Source organism: Lepidochelys olivacea (genome assembly GCF_965140295.1).
Source record: "Lepidochelys olivacea isolate rLepOli2 genome assembly, chromosome: 4".
NCBI classification, from domain to species: domain Eukaryota; kingdom Metazoa; phylum Chordata; order Testudines; family Cheloniidae; genus Lepidochelys; species Lepidochelys olivacea.
This window is the reverse complement of record NC_140414.1, coordinates 119,257,488-119,280,720: the sequence shown is the minus strand read 5'-3', so window position 1 is coordinate 119,280,720 and position 23,233 is coordinate 119,257,488. Positions and strand designations below refer to the sequence as shown.

Sequence of the window (23,233 nt, the reverse complement as noted above, 5' to 3'; positions counted from 1 at the left end):
ACTTTGGGAGTACATCCAGGAGAGCCGCCAATGCCAGGGCAAATTAATCATTAAACATGCTTGCTTTTAAACCATGTATACTATTTTAAAAGGTACACTCACCAGAGGTCCCTTCTCCGTCTGGTGGGCCCAGGAGGCAGCCTTGGGTGGGTTCAGGGGGTACTGGCTCCAGGTCCAGGGTGAGAAACAGTTCCTGGCTGTCGGGAAAACCGGTTTCTCCCCTTGCTTGCTGTGAGCTATCTTCTTCTTTGTCGTCGTCCCCAAAACCTGCTTCTGTGTTGCCTCCATCTCCATTGAAGGAGTCAAACAACACGGCTGGGGTAGTGGTGGCTGAACCCTCGAAAATGGCATGCAGCTCATCATAGAAGTGGCATGTTTGGGGCTCTGACTCGGAGCGGCCGTTTGCTTCTCTTGTTTTCTGGTAGGCTTGCCTCAGCTCCTTCAGTTTCACGCGGTACTGCTTCGGGTCCCTGTTATGGCCTTTGTACTTCATGATTTTGACAAATGTTCTGGCATTTCGAAAACTGGAACGGAGTTCTGATAGTACAGATTCCTCTCCCCCATGCAGTGATCAGATCCTGTACCTCCTGTTTGGTCCATGCTGGAGCTCTTTTGCGATTCTGGGACTCCATCATGGTCACCTCTGCTGATGAGCTCTGCACTCACCTACAGCTTGCCATGCTGGCCAAACAGGAAATTGAAATTCAAAAGTTCACAGGCCTTTTCCTGTCTACCTGGCCAGTGCATCTGAGTTGAGAGTGCTGTCCAGAGCGGTCACAATGGAGCACTCTGGCATAGCTCCCGGAGGCCAATACCATCTAATTGCGTCCACAGTACCCCAAATTTGACCCAGCAAGGCCGATTTCAGCGCTAATTCCCTTGTCGGGGGTGGAGTAAGGAAATCGATTTTAAGAGTCCTTTAAGTCGAAAAAAGGTCTTCATCGTGTGGACAAGTGCAGGGTTAAATCGATTTAATGCTGCTAAATTCGACCTCAACTCCTAGTGTAGACCAGGGCTTAGATACCTTGAATTTGTGAATGAGTAAGTAACAGCAGCCATTCATATGAATGGCAAAAGAGGAATGTAACAGCAGAATAAAAAACAGCTATTAGATCTCTATGTAATTGTAAATATAGCTCATGCCTCAGAAGAATTAATTTGTCAGTATGCCTAATTATCTATAAATATTAGAAATAAATGTTCAATAGCTTATCAAAAAATTATTTGATAAACTTAAATGTACATTTTACTTTAAAGAAACAAAAATCTGTGCATATGGTTTATGGTTCTGATCTGACTCCAAGTCAAAAAAAATCAGCTCAGGCCTTTACAAAAGTCCCAAAAAGGGACTTGTTCCTGCTTTATTGAAGTCAATGGGTATATTACCCTTGACTTGAGTGGGAGCAGCAGTAAGTTTCAAATCTAGTTAGGACTAATGAAAATGATACCTTTCTCATCCCACATCGTAAATGAGAACGTGACTGTGCTCTTTTCTTTATTTTTGTTTGTAGGAGTTGGTGGCTCGATATGTTGCTTTGATTCCTTTCTTGCCAGATAGTGTGTCATTTGCTGGAATCTGTGACTTATGGAGTACATCAGATGTAAGTAAAGGCCTAGAATTTCTTGTTCTTCTTCTGTTGAGAATGATTTTTCTTTCTAGTCATTTAGATTTTCAATATTGTCAATGGTTTCAGAGAATGAAATGTTTCTTTATCAATGATCTGAGAAAAAGTGTTTATAAAAAAAAAAAATCACTTGTCCTGAAATAATTTGTACAGATCAGCCAAAATGTTTCTAACCTTAATAGGCTGCAATCTATTGGACCTAAGAACACCATAAGCAGTTCCAATTTCTGCATTCAGGAGGAATTAAAGTGCCCACTGAAATTAAGGAAAGAAAATATCACAGTTGGGGGTGGGGAAACATGATAAAGTCCAGTATTTTCTACACTTACCTCAGCTGGACCATCATAATTCTTCTTAATGTGGAAAAAGGCACTGCCTGTAATGTCAGCTGCACTATCAGATTCAACCAGCCTCTCATACTTTGTTAGGAGAGAAAACAATGGCAGAATTACAAATATTAACTTTTCTTAAGGTTTTGTGAGACCATTTCAATTTTACCTAATCAATATTTTACAGGAATATATCAAAATCAATAATTTAGGGGACATCCATTCATTAATATCATAGAAATAGAAGGCTGAAAGAGATCTTGAGAGGTCATCTAGTCCTTCCCCCTGCGCTGAGGGGGACGGACCAAGTATACCTTGACCTCCATGATAGCTGTTTGGAGGTTTTAAAGAATGTTAGACAATGACAGGGATTCCACAACCTCTCTTGGAAGTGTATTCCAGTACTTACCTATACTTATAGAAAGATTTTTCCTAATATCTAATTTAGATTTTGTGCACTGCACATTAAGTCTCTCTTCAGTGGACATGAAGAATAATTGATCACCATTCTGTTTATAACAGCCCCTTAACATATTTGAAGGCTATCATCAATTCTAGTCCCCCCAGTCTTCTTTTCTCAAGACTAAACATACCTGACCTTTGAGGAAAGATTTAAAAAACAGGGTATTCTAATCCTTTTATCATTTTTGTAGCTCTCTTCTGGACTCTCTCCAATTTGTCCTCATCTTTCTTAAAGTGTGGTGCCCAAAACTGGACACAGTACTCCAGCTGATACCTCATCAATGCCAAGTAAAGCAGGAAATTACCTCCCGTGTCTTACATACAACACTTTTGTGTTAATATATCCCAGAATAATATTAGTCTCTTTTGCAACTGCATCACATTGTTGGCTCATATTCAATTTGTGATCCACCATAACCCCCAGATCCTTTTCAGCAGTACTACGACCTTGTTAGTTAGTCCCCATTTTGTAGTTTACCATTTGATTTAGTGTAGTTCTAGCTTTATATGACTACTGTCTGGTTTTTCATACTGCCCTCCTTCCAATTCAGTCCTAAACTTAATAACCAACGTTCTTATGAAGCCCACGAGTTAGAGATTAATTCTTTTGTCATTTGAATCTGGGATACTTAACACTGGTTTTGGAAGAACTGAGTAAAATATATATATTTTGCTGAACCCCAGAATGTAAATTTTCAAAAGGTACATTGCAACTTTGAAATGTAAAATGTTCCAATGCCAGCTTGTCATTAAAATTATTTTTTAATTATAGTTCACACTTGAGTAGTGCTCAACTATAGTTTATATTATACACACACACACTCACACAGGACTATGTTTTTATACAAATACCTGTTTTTAAAAAAAATGAAACCTTACTTTCATTGGGCATTCACCATCACAAACAGACATACACAGATCTGGAGGGTGATAGAATTCCTGTGGATCATAGGTTAGCCATGCAGTGTATTGATAGCATCTCAAAACATTTTCTGGAAATCTGCAGTGTGACTCAGACAAAATTTGACTCTTATGATGAAATTCTCTAATCTACTCTGCAGATCTCCACTACATATTCTTCACTCATTCTGCATATGAAACAATGGCGATCTGAGTGGAAAATTTTGGCTGCAGCGTATTAGGAAAGATTCTTAAATGTTTCAGGTTAGGAAAAGAATTAACAACTATATCCCAATTTATTTGTAAATAGTAACATTTGTTTCTCAATCAGCAATTTCTTGATCTTCTGGCTGGTGATGAGGAGGAGCATGCTGTGCTTTTGTGTAATTACTTTCTTGCTATGGGGAAAAAAGCCTGGCTGATAATTGGAAATGCTATTCCTGAGGTAAGACAGTAGTTTTTGTTTGATTTGAATGTGAACATAATATCCAAATGCTTACATAAATAGAGCATAAACAAACAAAAAACGATTATGTTCCAAGAAATGGACTGAATTTTCTCTAGCAGATATGATTTTAAAGTAATGATGATATGGGTTTAAAAATTAGTGCCATTGGAACCCTGTTCTGGTATCAAGCATTCTACCATCTTATTTCTCCATTAGTTAAGTATAAATCTAGTAGATCCCCACTCCTGGATCCATGCTTCCATGTCTGAGTAGTGGGAACTATTCTCCCTTGTCCTTTTTCTCCATTGTCCACCACCTGTAAATCCTTGTGGCAGAGCTCTGACCTTGTCCCCGTGGGTCTTGCCTTCCAGGCAGTTTATGCTAGCCTCAGAGGCTCACAGCAACCCTCCATATAGCCCTTCTCTGTCTAGGGCCAGGGTTACAGTCTACTGAGCCCTGTTCATCATAAGCCACCAAGGAGGTTGGTGAGAGAACTCCCACAGTCTCTGTTGTCCCTACGGGCTTACTCCCAAACAGTTTAGCCTCCTGTCCTGAAAGGGGCCTGTCTTCCCCTCCCAGGAGGTGTTTCTGTAGTGGCGGGTTGGGGGGAACCCGGTCCCGTCCTCTACTCCGGGTTTCGGCCGAGGGACCCTAATGACAGCAGCTGTTGGCAGCTGACCTTTCACTGCCAGAGTTGCTGCATTTCCCTTGGCCGCTTCCCCACAGCTCTCCCCCTTCTCTCTTTTTCACCCTTACTTTAGGGCTCCCTTTCCAGTGGCTTGATGGTGTCTTCATTTCCCAGCCCGTCAGCCGCACTTCCGCTCCCTGGCTCTCCTCGGCCTGACTGGAGTGAGCCATTTTATAGTATCAGAGGGGCCTTAATTAGAGTCAGGTGTTCACATTAGCTTAATGGCCTCATCTGACTCTTTGCAGGCTAACTGGAGTCATGTGTCGACCCTAACTTGGAGCAGCCCCTGCTCTGGTCAGTCAGGGAACAGAAAACTGTTAATCCAGTGGCCAGTATATCTGCCTTCTGCTATTCTGCTGTACCCAACTGGCCAGTGTCTATCACGTCCTCTTAGAAGTCACTTTGCACAGGTGTAAATGACTCCACCAGGTTAAAGGCACTGGAGAATCAGGCCCTCTAATTCTAAAGCAGTTAAATTCCTTCAGCAGCATGGGTCATGTTTGTCCCACTGAAGTGCTTGGATTTCTAAGCAACCAGCACTAACAGGTTTCAAGGCCAATGGCCAAACTGTCTATAAATGTCCTAGAGGGTCTCCCTGAAGGAAGGTTACAGGCACTCTACCCTCAGACACATGGGTCCTCAACATAAGAAAAGGTACAAAACTGAGTTTGGGGAAATCCATTCCCAGAATTTCACTCCTTTAGTTTGTTCCCAAGCATAGCAGTATTAGGAAGAGATCCTAGAACTCAAAATCCAATTAATCTTTTCAGAACTTGATGATGACAGCCCCAACAGGACATTCAGCCCATGTTACCAGGGAAAGGGCTGAAACCCAGAAAGGCCAGATAGGGTTCATGGGTCATCGGGAAGGTGGAAGAATGCCTGGGGCAACTAGCTGTGTATGAGGGATTGTTGTTGGGATAAGCAAAAGAGATATCTAAGGCAGCTCTGTGTATGAGAGGGAGATGGGTGCTGGAAACGTGAGAGGGGTGCCTGGGGCAGCTGTCTATGGATGTGAATGAATGCCACGGGATGGGGTTTGTGGTAAAGCAGAGGGATGCCTGTTATTGACAAGGCCCTTGCTCTTGCCCAGCCTTGCCTTGCTGTTTGTATTGCTGATGCTGTCAGCAGCTCTCCATTCTTGCTGACTGTTAATCTGGCTGGGATCCAGCAGAAGCAGGGAGTAGTAAAAGAGAAGGTAAAGAGGACACCCAGTAGTGCTGGGTGGGGCTGTAGAGTTATTGTGGAGAAGTCCCTTTAGCTCTGCTGGAATGCATGCAATTCCAGCAGGGCTCTGGGAAGCTATGGGGTTGCCAAATGTGCACATCATGAAATATGCAGCACAGCTGCTCTGCTAATTATTCTTTCATATAGACCTACTTTTTACATACTGGAGAAACATTTTTTCAAATAACTTACAAAAAGATGCTTACTGATCCTTACCTGAAACTGTCTGTGTAAAAGGGACTATGAGCAGAGTGTCTCAGTTAAAATGAATACCAAAACTTCCCTAATAATTTACCGTGTTGTGCTAAGGGTGTTGTAGGGGTGCCCTAAAAGTTGGTGACTTTATATGCTGGAGTACATATGCTATAAAGCTTAGTTTGACCCTCAACTCTGCACTTCTTTGTGTTTGTGTAAGACTCACTAAAATGGAGCCTAAATTGGAAGTTACCAAAAAACATTACTCCTCTGAAGGCTGATTAGTACCCTCTATGGAATCAGTTAAGGGTCTCAGACCTGTTCCTAGGGAACTAATAAAACTCTTGATGACAGTCTCAGCAAGGAGGCTAGGGATTTGAGTGAATATGGAGACTTAATGAGTTTCTCAGTCTCAGACATCCAGCACAAGGATCAGGCCTACTGACTGGGCAGTGTGGAAAAGTATGCCCTTGCCACGATTGTTCTGTGAGTAAACAGAGAACTTCAGTTTGTTATGCTCTCAATATGGAAACTTTAATCAGCACTACATTTACTTGAAAATTTAGAGGAAAGTATCTTCTTTAGTTTAGTTTTTGAAGTGCTGGGGTGGAAGGGTTATTTGTGCAGTCCTGATATAAGCCAAAGCCACACACCAATTTAAGGGCTTAGAGTTACTTGAACATTGGTTATGGTGGTTAAAGTGGATGAGTTGCTGTTTTAAAGAAAACTACTCCAACCAGCTAGAGGAAAATAGTTCAATTGTGCAGTTTGTCTGTGGCCTCAATAATACAGTGGTTACTGGCCTTTAAAATACAATACAATACATATTATCTTAGCAGAACTTCTAAAAAAATGTTTTTCAATCTTTTTCTTCCTAGGGGCCAACTGCATATGTATTAACTTGGGAGCAAAATCAGTATGTGATTTGGAATCCCAGTAGTGGACGTTGTTATGGACAGTTTGATACTTTCTGTCCATTGCAAAGTGTGGGCTGTTTGATTAGCTTTGATAATGTAAGTGTTTCCGTCTTCTCTCTCTCTCTCCCTCTCTCACACACAGAAAATAGTGCTTACCTTTGTCATCCTCTCCCTTAACCTCTTGTTTCCTAGTGGATCAGGAGTTCCTGTATCCATGCCAATATACTTTATTATTAGTGGGTCATTTTATCAAATAGTGATTTATGCCATTCTTGGATTAGGTTTCCAGCAACTTAAGAAGTTCTGTTTCAACTGTTGTATAAAATGGCTTTTTACTATAGTTTAAAAAGATTATAAATAATAAAATACTGATATAAATATAGCATACACAAGCAAAGCAACCCAACCAACTAAAACCTGTGCATTGTAGGATTTAATTTACCTACTCTTGCTTAATATAGTTGCTTAACTTTGTGACGAACAGCAGGAAGAGCAGCATATGATAGAGGCAAATCAGCAAAGTGAAATGGTGACTCGTAAACTACTAAATGTTTTAACGTGTTAACAAAAAAATGATAACAGAGAACAGAATAACAATTTATTTGGAGGACTTTCAGAAAGCTTTTGACAAAGTCTGTCACAAGAAGCTTCTGAGAAGACTAAATAGTCATGAGGTGAAAGATAAGTACTGTGGTAAATTGGAAGTTGGCTGAGACATTGACAAAGAGTATAATTAGTCAATATTCACCATTGCAAAAAGTTAACAGTGGGGCCCCATGGTTCCCTGTAGGAATAATGTTTAATATAGTTATTGATTTTTTTACAGTGTGAACAGTGAGGTGGCAAAATTTACACAAAATTAGGGCTGTTGCTTAATCGCAGTTAACTCACATGATTAACTCAAAAAAATTAATTGGGATTTAATTAAAAAATGTAATCACACTGTTAAACAATAGAATACCAATAGAAATTTATTAAATATTTTGGATATTTTTCTACATTTTCATATGTGTCGTCTTCTGTGCTCTAATTGAAATCATAGTGATATTATATTTTATTATAAATACACCAGACCCTCACTAGAATGCGGGATTTGAGATCCATGCGCGGTACTGCGTTATGGCAGGGGCCGTGTTAAAATGAATTGCAATTAAAGTAATTGAATTTGGGATCCATGGCTGCGACCGCGTTATATGCGAATTTGCCCTATATAGATGTACATTCTACTAAGGGTCTGGTGTATTTGCACTGTAAAAACGATAAAAGAAATAGTATTTTTTTAATTCACCTCATACAAGTACTGTAGTGCAATCTCTTTGTCGTGAAAGTGCAACTTAGAAATGTAGATTTTTTTTGTTTGTTTGTTACATGTTAGGGGGCTTATTCCTTCACCCGCTTGCTTCCCTTGCACTCCTTCTTGCATGAACAGAGAGCAACAATACCCGAAGTCCAAAGGTGCAAACAATTTGATGTTTGTTGGGGTGAACTTTCAGCAAGAATGATTTCAGTTTCCTTTCTTAGTGTTCCCCTTCCCAGCTCTGACACCACAGAGCCTTACCTGTGTCCCTGTTCCCATTCCCCCCCTTAGCAAAACATCATTCCAGTTTCCCCACCCCCATTCCCTGTTCCCATTCCCCCCCGCTTTACTTTCTGATTGGCTGCAGACTATGTAGTGAAACCTGAGTTTTATTTAGCTATACCTTAACCAATTATTTTTCTGAAATTTAACTAACCAATCCAAACATATTGTAGCATGATTATTTAACCAATTATATCCCACCACCTTAATTAGTTTACACCCAACAAAATTAATTATACAACAGACAGAAACAATTACAGAACCAGACAGAGACCATGCAAATAAACAATAGCAAAGTGGAAACTATAATGACAAAACAATACAGAAGTAAGAATTTTACAACTACATTTATAAGACATAAGGGTTTCCCAGCTGTTTCTATTGATAAGTGAGTTCTTACCGAACAGAAAACTATTAAACTAAACTTCCTTTTACATCCTCTAGGCTCTTTTGTTTCTCTGAAGGCGATAGATTGAATTACCTTTCTAACAGCCCCAGATTGCCTTATTTCAATGTGACTAGTTTGGAATGTGAGGATGTGACCGTTTGCTTCCCAGCTTATGGCTGCCTCTGCTGCTTAGCCAGAGATCTTAGCCTAAGAACAGGGCCTCAGACTGTCACAGTAAGAGAAGACCCTTACACCAGATGACAGTGATTTTGATTCTTTCTTTTATACCTTTATAACTAGCTAGGTGATAAGAATACACCTAAATTTTTAAAGTATAGGCCTTTACAGACAGGCCTGAATATCTATATCCTAACATTACATAACTGCACTCAAAAACAAAACATTGTAAAACTTCAGACCGTACAAGTTCACTCAGTTCTAGTTCTTGTTCAGCCAATCGCTAAGACAAACACATTTGTTTACATTTACAGGAGATAATGCTGCCCTCTTCTTATTTACAATGTCACCAGAAAGTGAGAACAGACATTTGCATGGCACTTTTGTAGCAGGCATTGCAAGGTATTTACGTGCCAGATATGCTAAACATTTGTATGCCCCTTCATGCTTCGGCCACCATTCCAGAGGATGTGCTTCCATGCTGATGATGCTCCTTAAAAAAATGTGTGAATAAAATTTGTGACTGAACTCCTTTGGGCAGAATTCTATGTCCCCTGCTCTGTTTTACCCACATTCTGCCATATATTTCATGTTATAGTAGTCTCGAATGATCACCCAGCACATGTTGTTCATTTTAAGAACACTTTCACTGAAGATTTGATGAAACACAAAGAAGGTACCAATGTGATATTTCTAAAGATAGCTACAGCACTCAACCTAAGGTTTAACAATCTGAAGAGCCTTCCAAAATCTGAGAGGTGTGGAGCATGCTTTCAGAAGTCTTAAAAGAGCAACACTCCGATGTGGAAACTACAGAACCCGAACCACCAAAAAACAAAAACAAATTTCTGCTAGTGGCATCTGACTTAGATAATGAAAATGAACATGAGTCAGTCTGCACTGCTTTGAATTGTTATCGAGCAGAACCTGTTATCAGCATGATGTATGTCCCCTGGAATGGTGGTTGAAGCATGTAGGGACATACGAATCTAGCGCATTGGGCGCGTAAATATCTTGCAACGCCAGCTACAACGGTGCCATGAGAACACCTGTTCTCACTTTCAGGTGACATCATAAACAAGAAGCAGGCAGCATTATCTCCTGCAAATGTAAACAAATTGGTTTGTCTGGGCGACTGACTGAACAAGAAGTAGGACTGAGTGGACTTGCAGGCTCTAACATTTTACATTGTTTCATTTTTGAATGCAGCTATTTTTTGTACATAATTCTACTTTTGTAAGTTCAACTTTAATGATAAAGAGATTGCACTACAGTACTTGTATGAGCTGAATTGAAAAATATTATTGTGCAAAAAATAAGTGCAAATACTTTTAACCAAAAATAAATATAAAGTGAACACTGTACACTTTGTATTCTGTGTTGTAATTGAAATCAATATATTGGAAAATGTAGAAAAACATCCAAAAATATTTAAATAAATGGTATTCTGTCACTGTTTAACAGTGCAATTAATGATGCAATTAAACTAGATTAATTTTTTTAATCACTTGACAGCCCTACACAGAATGATTGAGGTTAGTCAAGACTAGTGAAAACTGAGGATCTTCAGAAAGACCTAACATAGGGAGGTGATTGTGAAGCACTTTGGCAGATTAAATTCAATGTTGACAAATTTAAGGTAATGCACATTGGAAGGAATAACTGGAACTGTTCCTACATGGTGTTGGGCATTGTCATGAACAGCTGAATGAGAACCTCTGCTCAATGTGCAAAAGTGGTCAAACAACAAATAAAATACTAGGATAGATAAGGACTGTGATAGAAAATTATATTGAAAAATACAATGCCATTATATAAATGGATAGTCTAACTAGTAGCTGATGCTCTGATTCACCTTTCCTGATAATATAAAAACAAGGGGATGGTCAATGAAATTGAAAAGCAACAAATTTAAAACTGTTAAAAGGAAATAGTTCTTTTATACAGCATATAATTAACTTGTGGAATATATTGCTACAGTACCTCACTGAGGCCAAGACTGGATAATCTTTTCTGAATCAACACCCATAGCTATAGTAGGTACGATAAAAAAATGATATAAATCTTACTGTTTAAAAACCCAGGGATATAAGCCAGCCACTAAGTGATGGGCTTCATTTATAGACAGACTATTCTGCAATTTTCTGTTATAGGGCTTCTTGCACCTACGTTGACATGTCTAATGCTGGACACGATGGAGAGCAGATACTGGATTAGATGAAATACTGATCTGATGCAGTCTGGCAATTCATACGGTCCTAGGTTTAAAAAGTCCCTATAATATTGCTTCTGCACATACTTAAAGCATCATTAAAGTGCAAAATCTAAAACACACACATGCCGACAGTCCAAAACATAACAAACTTGTATAAGAATATTTGGAAAATGTATCAGAAAAGTCAGCTGTTTGAAATGTTGTGTATTATATCATATGGTCTCTTCATTTTTAACCTTTTTAAATTTAAAAACAAAGGGTGAATGAGAGAATTTAAGGTTCTAAATAAAGAATATAATAATGAAAAGGCCTCCCAATGATACCTTTCTGAAAGTTGCATCTTTCATTGAAAGCCATGTATTCCATGTTAAACATTTGTGATTTTTGTTAACTGTGCAGCCTTCGTCAACTGTAATATATTGCAATTACATGAAGTACATTAACATATCGGATTCTTTATCAAGAGACTTGAGGTGAGAATGAATATACAGGAAGGCTCTTGTTTCATGTGAATTTATAAGGGTAACTCCTACTGTCTTAGCTTTGCATTGAAAAGATGTGATGCATGTAGTATGGCTCTTGCTGTTAACAAAGTTCTTCTCTTTTAGATCTGGTTTAATATCCAACAATATGACTCCCCAGTAAGGATAAATTTTGACATCAGCAAACCCAAATTATGGAAATCTTTCTTTTCACAAAGCTTACCATACCCTGGCCTCTCCAGTGTTCAGGTATTATTGTACCTACTTAAGACTCATTTTGTAGTTTTAAAACAATTATTAGATTATTTTAAGGGATGGAAGGTGTGACATGAAATCTTAATTCACTATATGCCGTTTTTCTCTCATTTGTAAGTCTTTATCTTGCAATTTAAGGGTAAATGTATTGTTGTTATGTTAGTACAGCAGGCCAACCACACCTCTGTAATAATTAGATCTTTACAGACTTACTCCTGAGTGAATTCTGGGCCATTTTGCACACACAGAATTCACGTCCCCTGCAGATTTCTTTGCTTCCTTGCACAAAAATGACTTCTGACAGGGAAGTAAAGGGAAACTGCAAGAGCGGTCACATTCTCCCCCTTCTCCCCCTCTCCCTTCCCCTCCCCCCCCAAACAATGTGGGTGCATGGTTTCAGGCATCTGGAGCAACTGCCATAGAGGTAAATCACCATGGGATGGGGATGCCCTCACCCGTGGCTCTTACCCTGTGCCAGGTTTAGCTGCTAGTCCCAGCTGGATTGGGGCAGAGGAGGATGGGACTTCATCTTATCATAGAATATCAGGGTTGGAAGGGACCTCAGGAGGTCATCTAGTCCAAACCCCTGCTCAAAGCAGGACCGATCCCCAATTCAATCATCCTAGCCAAGGCTTTGTCAAGCCTGACCTTAAAAACTTCTAAGGAAGGAGATTCCACCACCTCCCTAGGTAATGCATCCAGTGTTTCACCACCCTCCTAGTGAACAAGTTTTTCCTAATATCCAACCTAAATCTCCCCCCACTGCAACTTGAGACCATTACTCCTTGTTCTGTCATGTGGTACCACTGAGAACAGTCTAGATCCATCCTCCTTGGAACCCCCTTTCAGGTAGTTGAAAGCAGCTATCAAATCCCCCCTCATTCTTCTCTTCCGCAGACTAAACATCCCCAGTTCTCTCAGCCTCTCCTCATAACTCATGTGTTCCAGTCCCCTAATCATTTTCGTTGCCCTCCGCTGGACTCTTTCCAATTTTTCCACATCCTTCTTCTAGTGTGGGGCCCAAAACTGGAAACAGTACTCCAGATGAGGCCTCACCAGTGTCGAATAGAGGGGAACGGTCACGTCCCTCGATCTGCTGGCAGTGCCCCTACGTATACATCCCAAAATGCCATTGGCCTTCTTGGCAACAAGGGCACACTGTTGACTCATATCCAGCTTCTCGTCCACTGTAACCCCTAGGTCCTTTTCTGCAGAACTGCTGCCGAGCCTTTCGGTCCCTTGTCTGTAGCGGTGCATTGGATTCTTCCGTCCTAAATGCAGGACTCTGCACTTGTCCTTGTTGAACTTCATCAGATTTCTTTTGGCCCAATCCTCCAATTTGTGTAGGTCCCTCTGTATCCTATCCCTACCCTCCAGCGTATCTACCTCTCCTCCCAGTTTAGTGTAATCAGCAAACTTGCTGAGGGTGCAATCCACACCATCCTCCAAATCATTTATGAAGATATTGAACAAAACCAGCCTGAGGACCGACCCTTGGGGAACTCCACTTGATACCAGCTGCCAACTAGACATGGAGCCATTGATCACTACCCGTTGAGCCCAACAATCTAGCCAGCTTTCTATCCACCTTATAGTCCATTCATCCAGCCCATACTTCTTTAACTTACTGGCAAGAATACTGTGGGAGACCGTGTCAAAAGCTTTGCTAAAGTCAAGGAACAACACGTCCACTGCTTTCCCTTCATCCACAGAGCCAGTTATCTCATCATAGAAGGCAATTAGATTAGTCAGGCATGACTTGCTCTTGGTGAATCCATGGTGACTGTTCCTGATCACTTTCCTCTCCTCTAAGTGCTTCAAAATTGATTCCTTGAGGACCTGCTCCATGATTTTTCCAGGAACTGAGGTGAGGCTGACTGGCCTGTAGTTCCCAGGATCCTCCTCCTTCCCTTTTTTAAAGATGGGCACTACATTAGCCTTTTTCCAGTCGTCCAGGACTTCCCCCGATCGCCATAAGTTTTCAAAGATAATGGCCAATGGCTCTGCAATCACATCCGCCAACTCCTTTAGCATTCAACGCATCCGGCCCCATGGACTTGTGCTCGTCGAGCTTTTCTAAATAGTCCCGAACCACTTCTTTCTCCACAGAGGGCTGGTCACCTCCTCACCATGGTGCGCTGCCCAGTGCAGTAGTCTGGGAGCTGACCTTGTTTGTGAAGACAAAGGCAAAAAAAGCATTGAGTACATTAGCTTTTTTCACATCCTCTGTCACTAGGTTGCCTCCCTCATTCAGTAAGGGTCCCACACTTTCCTTGACTTCTTGTTGCTAACATACCTGAAGAAACCCTTTTGTTACTCTTAACATCTCTTGCTAGCTGCAACTCCAGGTGTGATGTGGCCTTCCTGATTTCACTCCTGCATCCCCAAGCAATATTTTTATACTCATCCCTGGTCATTTGTCCAATCTTCCACTTCTTGTAAGCTTCTTTTTTGTATTTAAGATCAGCAAGGATTTCACTGTGAAGCCAAGCTGGTCACCTGCCATATTTACTATTCTTTCTACACATCGGGATGGTTTGTTCCTGTAACCTCAATAAGGACTCTTTAAAATACAGCCAGCTCTCCTGGACTCCTTTCCCCCTCAGGGGATCTTGCCCATCATCTCCCTGAGGGAGACAAAGTCTGCTTTTCTGAAGTCCAGGGTCCGTATTCTGCTGCTTTCCTTTCTTCGTTGTGTCAGGATCCTGAACTTGACCATCTCATGGTCACTGCCTCCCAGGTTCCCATCCACTTTTGCTTCCCCTACTAATTCTTCCTGAATCTTCCTGTACAAGAAACAGCCAGGGCTGGAGCAGAATCAGACCCACTCCCAGAAACCTCCACACACACACCCAGCTTGCTGCCCTCATTGTGCCTCAGCCACCAGGGGAGGGGTCACTGTATGGGGACTCCAACTCCCATGCAGCTGAACCCCCCCCCACCCCCCGGTGAACCTCACCCTCTCTCACCCAGAACCCCATCACCAAGCCCCTTGCACCCACTCTGCCAAGCCTTAGCCCCTGCATCTGGACGCCCACCCTGGTACCCAGACCATCCCCCAATGTGCCCCCCACACTTGAACCCCCACCATAATGAGCTCCCCTGCACCTGAGCACTCCACTGAGCCCCCCACCCCACTGAGCCCCAACCAGCTGCACTCAGACCTCCACCCCACCACTCCCCCAGCATCCAGATCCACGTCCCACTGACTCCCTCTGCACTCAGACCCTCCCCCCTGCCGAGCCCCCCTAAAGAATCCCATTCCCCTTGCACCTGGAACCCCCCTACCCAAGAAGCCTGTGCATCCAGATCCTCCCTGCCCCCAAATTGCCCCACACTGAACCCCCTCACCCCACACCTAAGTGGGGGCCAGGGCTGGGCATGCCTGTGAGACTTTGTCCCTCTCACTTGCTATGTGGGTGCAACTGGCCCGGAGGAGCAGGACCCCAGGGTGTTTCTGGGGCAGGCCCAGCCCTTGCACCGTGTCAGAGTTGGGTGCAGCCTCACTGCTGAGTCCATGCCCGTGGGAGGGTGGCTGGTGCTCTCCCACCTCTGTGCAGCCTGTGGCCTGTGCTCCCTATTGCCATGCTGGAGCCTCCACATTTCTATATTGACAAAATATGTAGAATTTTTAAAAATTCTGTGCACAATATTTTATATTCTGGTGCAGAATTCCCTCAGGAGTGTACAGGACAGTCTATCGAGTGACAGTATTTTATAATTGATCTGGTTTCATTCAGAATGGATGAATCTCTCTTGTCCTAAAAACACCCACATACGGTCTGAATATGATTTGTGACATTCCTCTGTTAGCTTAGTCACAAGTGAAATCCAAATAATATAGCCTCTGAAATCTAAGGAAAATGTCAAATTTGTCTTTAAAATGTGGAGAGGTCACGTTCATTTCATGTCCCACACCAAGCGCGCGCTCCTTATCTAATCAAACGTCAGTGGTTGAAACTTACGGTCAGAAGGGACAGAATAACTTTGTGTACAAAATTCTAACTTCTAAATGTTTTTCAGTAATTCATTTTTCTGACTTCATGTAGTACATGGTGAAACATTATGGGCCTAATTTTGATCTCATTCACACCCTTGTTAATCAGGAACAACTCCAGTAGATGTACGCTGGTGTGAACCCACATGAGAGGAAAATGTGGTCCTGTTTTTTCATCTTTGATAACAAAAAGTCTTACATTCCAAGTGATGTTTTAATCAATTATTTTTTTTATTAGCCTGAAGAATTAATTTACCAACGTACAGACAAGGTTGCTGCATTAGAACTGCAGGGCAGGTAACTTTGCCTCTATAAATATCTTCGTAATTCCATTAAACACTGTGAGCAGCAGCAGCAGCTCCACTGTCTAATTCACCACCGAAGAATGGAACATTCAGTGATCTTTCTCCTCCAATCTAGATTGTAAGGAGCTGCAATTGAAAAAATGTAACTACTTCTCGAGCACTCTGTTAAGCATGCTCATAGTGGCTTTTTTATCTCTTGAGCCAGAGTGGTCTCTCCCTTCACTGTATCTATGTATTGTAAGAATAAGAATTAAAAGTTCAAATGCCACCGAGAAATCTTAAAAATCAGTCCTCCAGCATGTGTTTTTTGGAGGGTTTCTTGTAAACCAGAACACTGTGCCATTACTGCTGTTGCGTTTATCTTTGAACTGCTTTGGGAACAGTGGCGAACTTACTACCTTAAGAGCCCCAGTGCTTTCTGCAACCTGGGTAGTGTGTCTAGAAAAAAAAGATTGAGTTCTGTTTTCTGAGTGAGTTATCCAAAATTGTGAAGCCAGAATCACACCTTGAACAGTCAACCGGTAAGGCAATTATAACAAGTAGCTGTATTATACTGCAGGATCGAAAAGATACTGAAAGAGAAGATTATGGAGTGGAGGCCAAGGCATCTAACTCGTTGGAACAGATATTGTACCTCCACGCTTCGTCATTTCCTCCCTCTTCTGGAACAGTTCCAAGGAAAAGCTGTAGAAGATGACCACCAGGCAGAATTGCAAAAACAGCTCGGAGATTACAGGGTACTATAATGAACTCCCATGTAGAGCTTGTGTAATGAAACACTAGTAGATGTTCCTCCTAGTCCAATATTACATTAGTAAATCAAATCACTGAGGTTTAATTAACAGAAAGTCATCTAATATCCACTATTAACTACAGAAAGTCATCTAATATCTTGTATCTAATATCTTTGATACAAGGCCAACTAATAGTAAATGCTTTAGACGGCAGCACCAGAAAAACCAACCTAACCAACCCTAATAAACTTAGGCAATTCTGTTCTCCTAGAGTTGCAGTTGTTCTAATGTTTCTGGGAAGTTTATATTTATTAAAGTTTGAAATGGTTTTGAGTGATTATTAGCCAGGCTTTTGGGGGCCCTTTGTTTTGTTTACCTGATGGGGAATTGTAAGTTTCAGATCCTTGCCCAAAGAAGAGCGTCCTGAAGCAGTTTCTCACTAAACTTTTTAAACAAAGCACATAACTCTCAATAGCCCTTAATAGGCTAACAGTTTTCCTAGCAACAGCCAATAACAATTCATTATTCTTATTAGCAAAGCATTTCTCTTCATAATAAAAAAATGTCAGAAACATCTAAACCCAAAGTCAGCTGTCCAAACTGTCCTTCCATTTTGATAGCAGAACGGCAAGCATGCAGCTGCATTCTCTTGCCTCTCAGGGTCCTAAAAATTATTTTTAGGAATGCGATGTTTGGTTTTCCAAAGGGCAGTGGCTGACCATACACGATGGCTGACTGCAGTACTGTCAGCTTCTCGGTTATAGAGTGTGACTCTACCCCAGCATCCACCCCTCTGAGAGCTCTGGCAAAGGAACTTCTGTACAGTACCAGCAAGTGGGTACAAATGCTGCAGAGACAGCGTTCCCACCCTCTCAGCTCAGAATCACCATACCCAAGTGCCCTCTGCTCTAGCAACTGTGGGGGGGAAATCATCTGGCTCCCACGTTGTTGTAAATTCAGATGAATGATAACCAGTTGACAGATTACTTTCATTTGAAAGGTTTGTGACACCAACCAAAACTGGTTCAGGGTTACTGTTAGGGCGGGGCCCTGTTCGTTGCAAATATGCACTATTGCTTTAATTGCTATCCATCATATTGTACCATACTCAGTTGGCAGCCATTGATGTGGCATACTTAGTTAGAAATTGACCCTGTAGTTGTTGTACAGCTTGGGAATGCTGTAGCTGGAGTGCAGGGCAGCACAACAGAATGTACCAATCAACGGTAGCAGCATACACGTACTAGGGCCCAGGGGCAAACTGATTGGTGCTCTAGAAGACAGCAGGTGCAGATGGGTGGCCACAGGAGAGAGGCAGTGGACCTGTCTTGAAATAGGGCCAAAGGGCTGACAGGAATTAAACATCCATTCAGGAAGCTGTGCCTTGCTGAAACATAGTTTGAAGTTGGAAAGGGGCAGTCATTTTAATGTGAAGTAGGCAGGGTATTCAGCCTCAGTCCAGTAATAAGTGCTCTTAAAAGAAAAGCTGAACTTGCAGCCACTGCGAAATTATATGTAATAGCCATAATTGCTGTAGCTTTTTTTTTAATTTTACCTACCTGGTGTAAAGCTCATTATACTCTGATTCAATACCTCAACTAATGAGAGAGAAACAGTCATTTCTCACTCTCACTAATGATTTTTTTTTCCCTTAAATTCCCCAGGTTTCTGGATTTCCTATTCATATGCCATTTTCTGAAGTGAAACCTTTAATAGAGGCCGTATACAGTACTGGAGTCCATACCATTGATGTTTCAAGTGCAGAATTTGCTCTCGCAGTATACATCCATGCTTATCCCAAAAATGTTCTCTCTGTGTGGATTTACATTGCTTCACTTGTTCGTAATAGATAAAAGCACTCAACAAGACAGCACCTTCCTGTCAGATAAATGCTTTGTTGTAAAAAAAACATTGCATCCACTTGTACTTAGGGGGTGTGAACAAAACAATGCCCTTAACAGTGAAAATGAAAAAACATAGTAGCATTCTGGCTATTGCCTTTGAGGAGCATTTCGGTCTTTGGTTTGTGCCTACATAAGAGACTGTGTAGATGTTGGCTTTTGCCTCTGTAGACTGAAACATTACCTATGGAGCAGAGCTATTCTCCAGCTTGTACACAGCTGTGAGGGTAAAATACCAGTAGACACTGGCAGCCAGTAGACACTGGCAGCCAGTACCCACTAAGCCTCCCAGCACTGGTACGTTCAGAGCTGCTGTTGGGAGATTCCCCACAAATGTTAATTGTAGACATTGCTTCACGCCCTCCCTCCCATCCCAGGATGGCCTCAGCAGCTTGGGTAAAATACCTAACTAACTCTGCCTACCCACTTTCAGCTGACACCAACGTGTATGCATCTTATGTTGATGGTTCCAAAACTCTGTCCAGTGAAATTGTCAGAGTCTCTTAACAAGATGAATAAAACCCCACTTTACTTCGGTTATGTTACTACTGTGTGTACCTCCCTTTCCCTCTGTACTGCACCAATAGTTCAGTGGTGGGAATTGGGTGTATGATTTTTGCTCAGGCCCTCAGGGCAGGTGAGGCCCAGCATCTGCACCTATGACAGGGCCCATCATAACCTGAGCCCGAGGAGGTGGGTGCAACCAGGTGACACTTTTTGCCCAGGAAGCAGGACAAAAAAGAGGAGCAAGTGTGTGGGAGGTCAACTCCCTGGAAGCTGGGCAGTCTGCTTAGGGAAACTGGAATAGGGGGACTCAAGGCTTTCTGGCTCAGGATTCCCTAAGATGGACTTGGCTGAAAGTCACTAAAATAGAAAGTTGATTAGTTGACAGGAACACAGAGCTTGCTGTTCTACAGGCTGGCTGAGAGTCACTGCTGACTGCAGGAGGTGCAGCGAAGGGCCTCGGGCTTCCCCAGGAATGGACTTGGCCTGGGAAGCACATGGGAGGAAGGGAATGCTGAATGCTCTGAGGTCAGACCCAGGAAGGTTGAAACTATGTAAGCATCGTGCCCTGGTGACAATATGCTCGGCGAGAAGAGGCATGCTACACCAGAGTCCTGACTGGCTTCATTTGGAGGAATTCCAGAGCACAGGCCCGGTGACTGCATGACAAAGACTAATGAACATTTTGGACTTGTGTTTCTCCTTATGCTTCCATGACTACAGTGACTTAATCAGGCCCTTTTGGCACCTGAAGGATTGTCTAAAGAGCCAACATATTTGTCCTTTTAACAGTTTTGTATACAAAAGCAAGTGCTAAGCATGGAATTATGGCATCTTTTGCACCCAAAGACTAATTCTACTATAACTTCATAGGTGGTGAGGTCTTCGTTTGCATTGTAACAAATGCTACTTTTCTGATGACAAACACCTGTTACAAATTAATGCAGATCACTTCTGCATCTGTGATAGTAAAGAATGGGGGAGTATGCTTTTTTTTTTATTTAATATGTGTCTTTTCTACCATTGTGTTTCATAACAAAAGCTAATTGAGAAATTTCTTTGTACAAACATTCCCAGCTCTTTAGTAGTAACTCAAAAGATGAAATCTTCAGCTATCACTGCATCCAAGAAATAAAAATTATTACAAATGTAAGGTACTGTTACAAAAACCAACTTGAGTCTCATTTCCCCACCTCCACTCCTACAGGGGGTTGTTGATGCCAGCATCACCACCACAAAATGAGGGTTACTTACCTCTTCTTAGAAATGGCTCTGCCAGCTAGGGGGTGGTAACTTGCACTAGAAGAGTCTTCTGGCAGAGGCAACTAGAGCACTTCTATGGCCCCACCTTCTCATGTTCTGAGGGCAAGGCTACAAGGGGGCAGAGTACCCTTACCTCCTCCGTGTCTTCCACAGCAAATCCAGACACAGAACAAGCAATCCTCTCACAGGAGAAGGCAAGTGGAAAGTACGAATATGCAGAACCCTCTTCAAGAGCTGCAGTTATGGGCAAGTAACCTTCATTTCTTCTTTGAGTGGTTCTGCATATTCCCACTTATGGAACACTAGTAAGCAGCGCTAAAAACTCACCTGAAAGTAGGAACAGTCCTAGATACTGGAGCACCACCTTGCCAGAGCCTAGTGTTTAAGGTATGCACTAAAACCCAGACTGCAACTCTGAGGGTCACCCATCGAAGACAGGAAAGGAAGTAGCCACGCCTGGAATGTGTATGAATCACAGCAAGTACGGTAACTTTTGCTAGTGTGCAACATTCAGCAATACATAGTTGGGGGGATGGGGCCATATAACCCAAGTCATTCTTAGCATAAGATACAAAACAGTTGAAATGGATTTACCAAAACTTAATTCTGTCCACTTAAGAGCCCATCTAGGATCCAAAAGACAGATTCCCCTTTATTAGAGTGCAGTTGGGGGGGAGAGAATCAGCCACTGTCTTAAGAAAGAATCTGGGACTGGCTCTTAGAACTACATTGTGCTTGTGAAAGGGGGATCAGCCATAAGTGCATTTAAGGCATTCTCCTGCCTGCTGACAGCAACAATGAAGGACATTTTGAGAGATCACTCAGACAGAGGTTTGAAGGGTGATTTCATCAACATAGCCAAAACCAAATTAAGGTCTCAAGACAGGCATGAGCTCTAACTGAAGCATGAATGAACAAGTCTACCCTCTACTTGGCAGCCAGTTGGGTATTAAACACTTAATGATTAGTTAGATAAGCCCTGATTCAGAACACAAAGAATGGAAGCCAATACAGGCAATAAGAACTTTTCTTCATCCATGCCTGAAATCAGGACCACATCAACTGGACTACTTCTAGAGTGAAGAGGTAGGTCTTGCATGGATGAGGTACATCACCTCTTCAAGAGCGGACAAAAGCCAAGTCTGGTCACCCACATTTTCAGGCAGAGATGTGGGGCCAGACAAACGCTCCTGCTCTGACAACATATCTGGAGCCCATCAGACAGTTGCAGGAGATGGGTAAACACTGCTGGTGTGGCCAAACCTGGACAATGAGATTCATCCTTGCTCTGGCCTGGTGTCTCTTCCTCAAAGTGTGCACATCAGCTCCTCCCCCCAGCCCAGAAGGAAGGCATCTGACTCAAACTGACTGTCCCTGCCTTCTCTAGAACAGAAGAGGCAACACTTCATGGTGGCCTGTGTTGTGAACAAATCCACAGCTAGCTGACCCCAATTGGAGAACATAGCCTGAACCAACTGATCCTTCAGGGATCATGCATGACGTGTCTGAAGTCACTGTCCAGGATGAATAGTACCTCACTGAGTACATTCATTCTGACTAACCACCAGTCTAGAGCAGCTATGATATTCTAAGGCATGGTGATCAAGTGAAGACTGTCCCCACTTGGCCTGTAGAATTGGGAAATCTCTTTCTCAGACAGGCAAAATCATGTAGGTAGGGGCTGCCATAAGATCCATGAGACTCAAAGAATTTTACTCTCCGAGTGGGACATCACCTAATCTTAAATCGGTAGTGGCTCATTTTGAAAAATCCTCTGGCAGGCAAGCTCTCCCCTCTACCACGTCCAGCACCGTGCCAATGAAGGGAATCCTTTGGGCGGGTGAGGAGGAGCCAAACATCTGTAGCGATTGGCTGTAAACACACTATGGCTTTAACAGGTCCTCGCATACACCAGCCTTCAGTAGCTAGTCTACATCGAGGTACACAAAAATACCCTGATTCATCAGGTGAGTTGCTACCACAGAGACAAATGTCCATAAAAACACTGGGAGCTGTGGAGAGGCAGAGGGGGAGCACCTTGGACTGAAACAGCATCCAGCCACCACCCATGGGAGGTACTTGTAATGATTTTAGTAAACAGATATATGACAATACACGTTCTTTAGATTAGCAGTTCTCAGACTAGGTCCTTAGAGACTACACAGTGCACTCCTTCCCCCCCAAAACTGAGATAGGCTGTGTGACCTGCTGAGGTGATGCTTCCTGCCTGCACCAACTCCACCCTGACTCACCTCAGGGGGCCACCCAGCCTGTCTGGGTTGGGGCTGGGGTGCAACCAAAAAGTGCAGCATCACTGCAGAAGAGTGATTTACCCTGGCCATCAGATGGCATTGCCTCACAGCCAATGTCTCAATAAATGACAGCAGCTAGTTAAAGAGACACTCCATTGCTCTGTCCTGCTACATCAGCACTTCAGGGAGTAAGACCTAGCATGAGAGAAGGCAACCTTCTGATCACCGAGCGATTGCAAAACCTGACCTTAACTGTGCACCCAGGTCAGTTTCTTGCTCACAGTGCTAGGTCCGAGTCCGTGGGGACTGGGTAACAGGAAGACATGAGAACAGCTGTTGATGCCTTACAACACAGCTCCAGTTTGGGATTGTTTCAATGTGGAGAGCCTG

At 42.5% G+C, this 23,233-nt stretch overlaps 1 protein-coding gene across 4 annotated transcripts in view; it reads left to right on the top strand.

Moving 5' to 3' along the window:
* CC2D2A (coiled-coil and C2 domain containing 2A) overlaps window positions 1-20,333 on the top strand; it is a 166,455-nt gene extending 146,122 nt beyond the window's left edge. For all 4 annotated transcript variants that reach the window (XM_084625582.1, XM_084625580.1, XM_084625581.1 and 1 more), the window contains 7 exons: window positions 1,512-1,601; window positions 3,648-3,761; window positions 6,753-6,887; window positions 11,759-11,881; window positions 16,123-16,181; window positions 16,749-16,926; window positions 18,588-20,333. In XM_084625582.1, the coding sequence (XP_084481708.1) occupies window positions 1,512-1,601; window positions 3,648-3,761; window positions 6,753-6,887; window positions 11,759-11,881; window positions 16,123-16,181; window positions 16,749-16,926; window positions 18,588-18,776 (888 nt within the window). In that variant the 3' untranslated portion in view covers window positions 18,777-20,333. The remainder of the gene's footprint in view (window positions 1-1,511; window positions 1,602-3,647; window positions 3,762-6,752; window positions 6,888-11,758; window positions 11,882-16,122; window positions 16,182-16,748; window positions 16,927-18,587) is intronic.
* The last annotated feature ends 2,900 nt before the right edge of the window (window positions 20,334-23,233 follow it).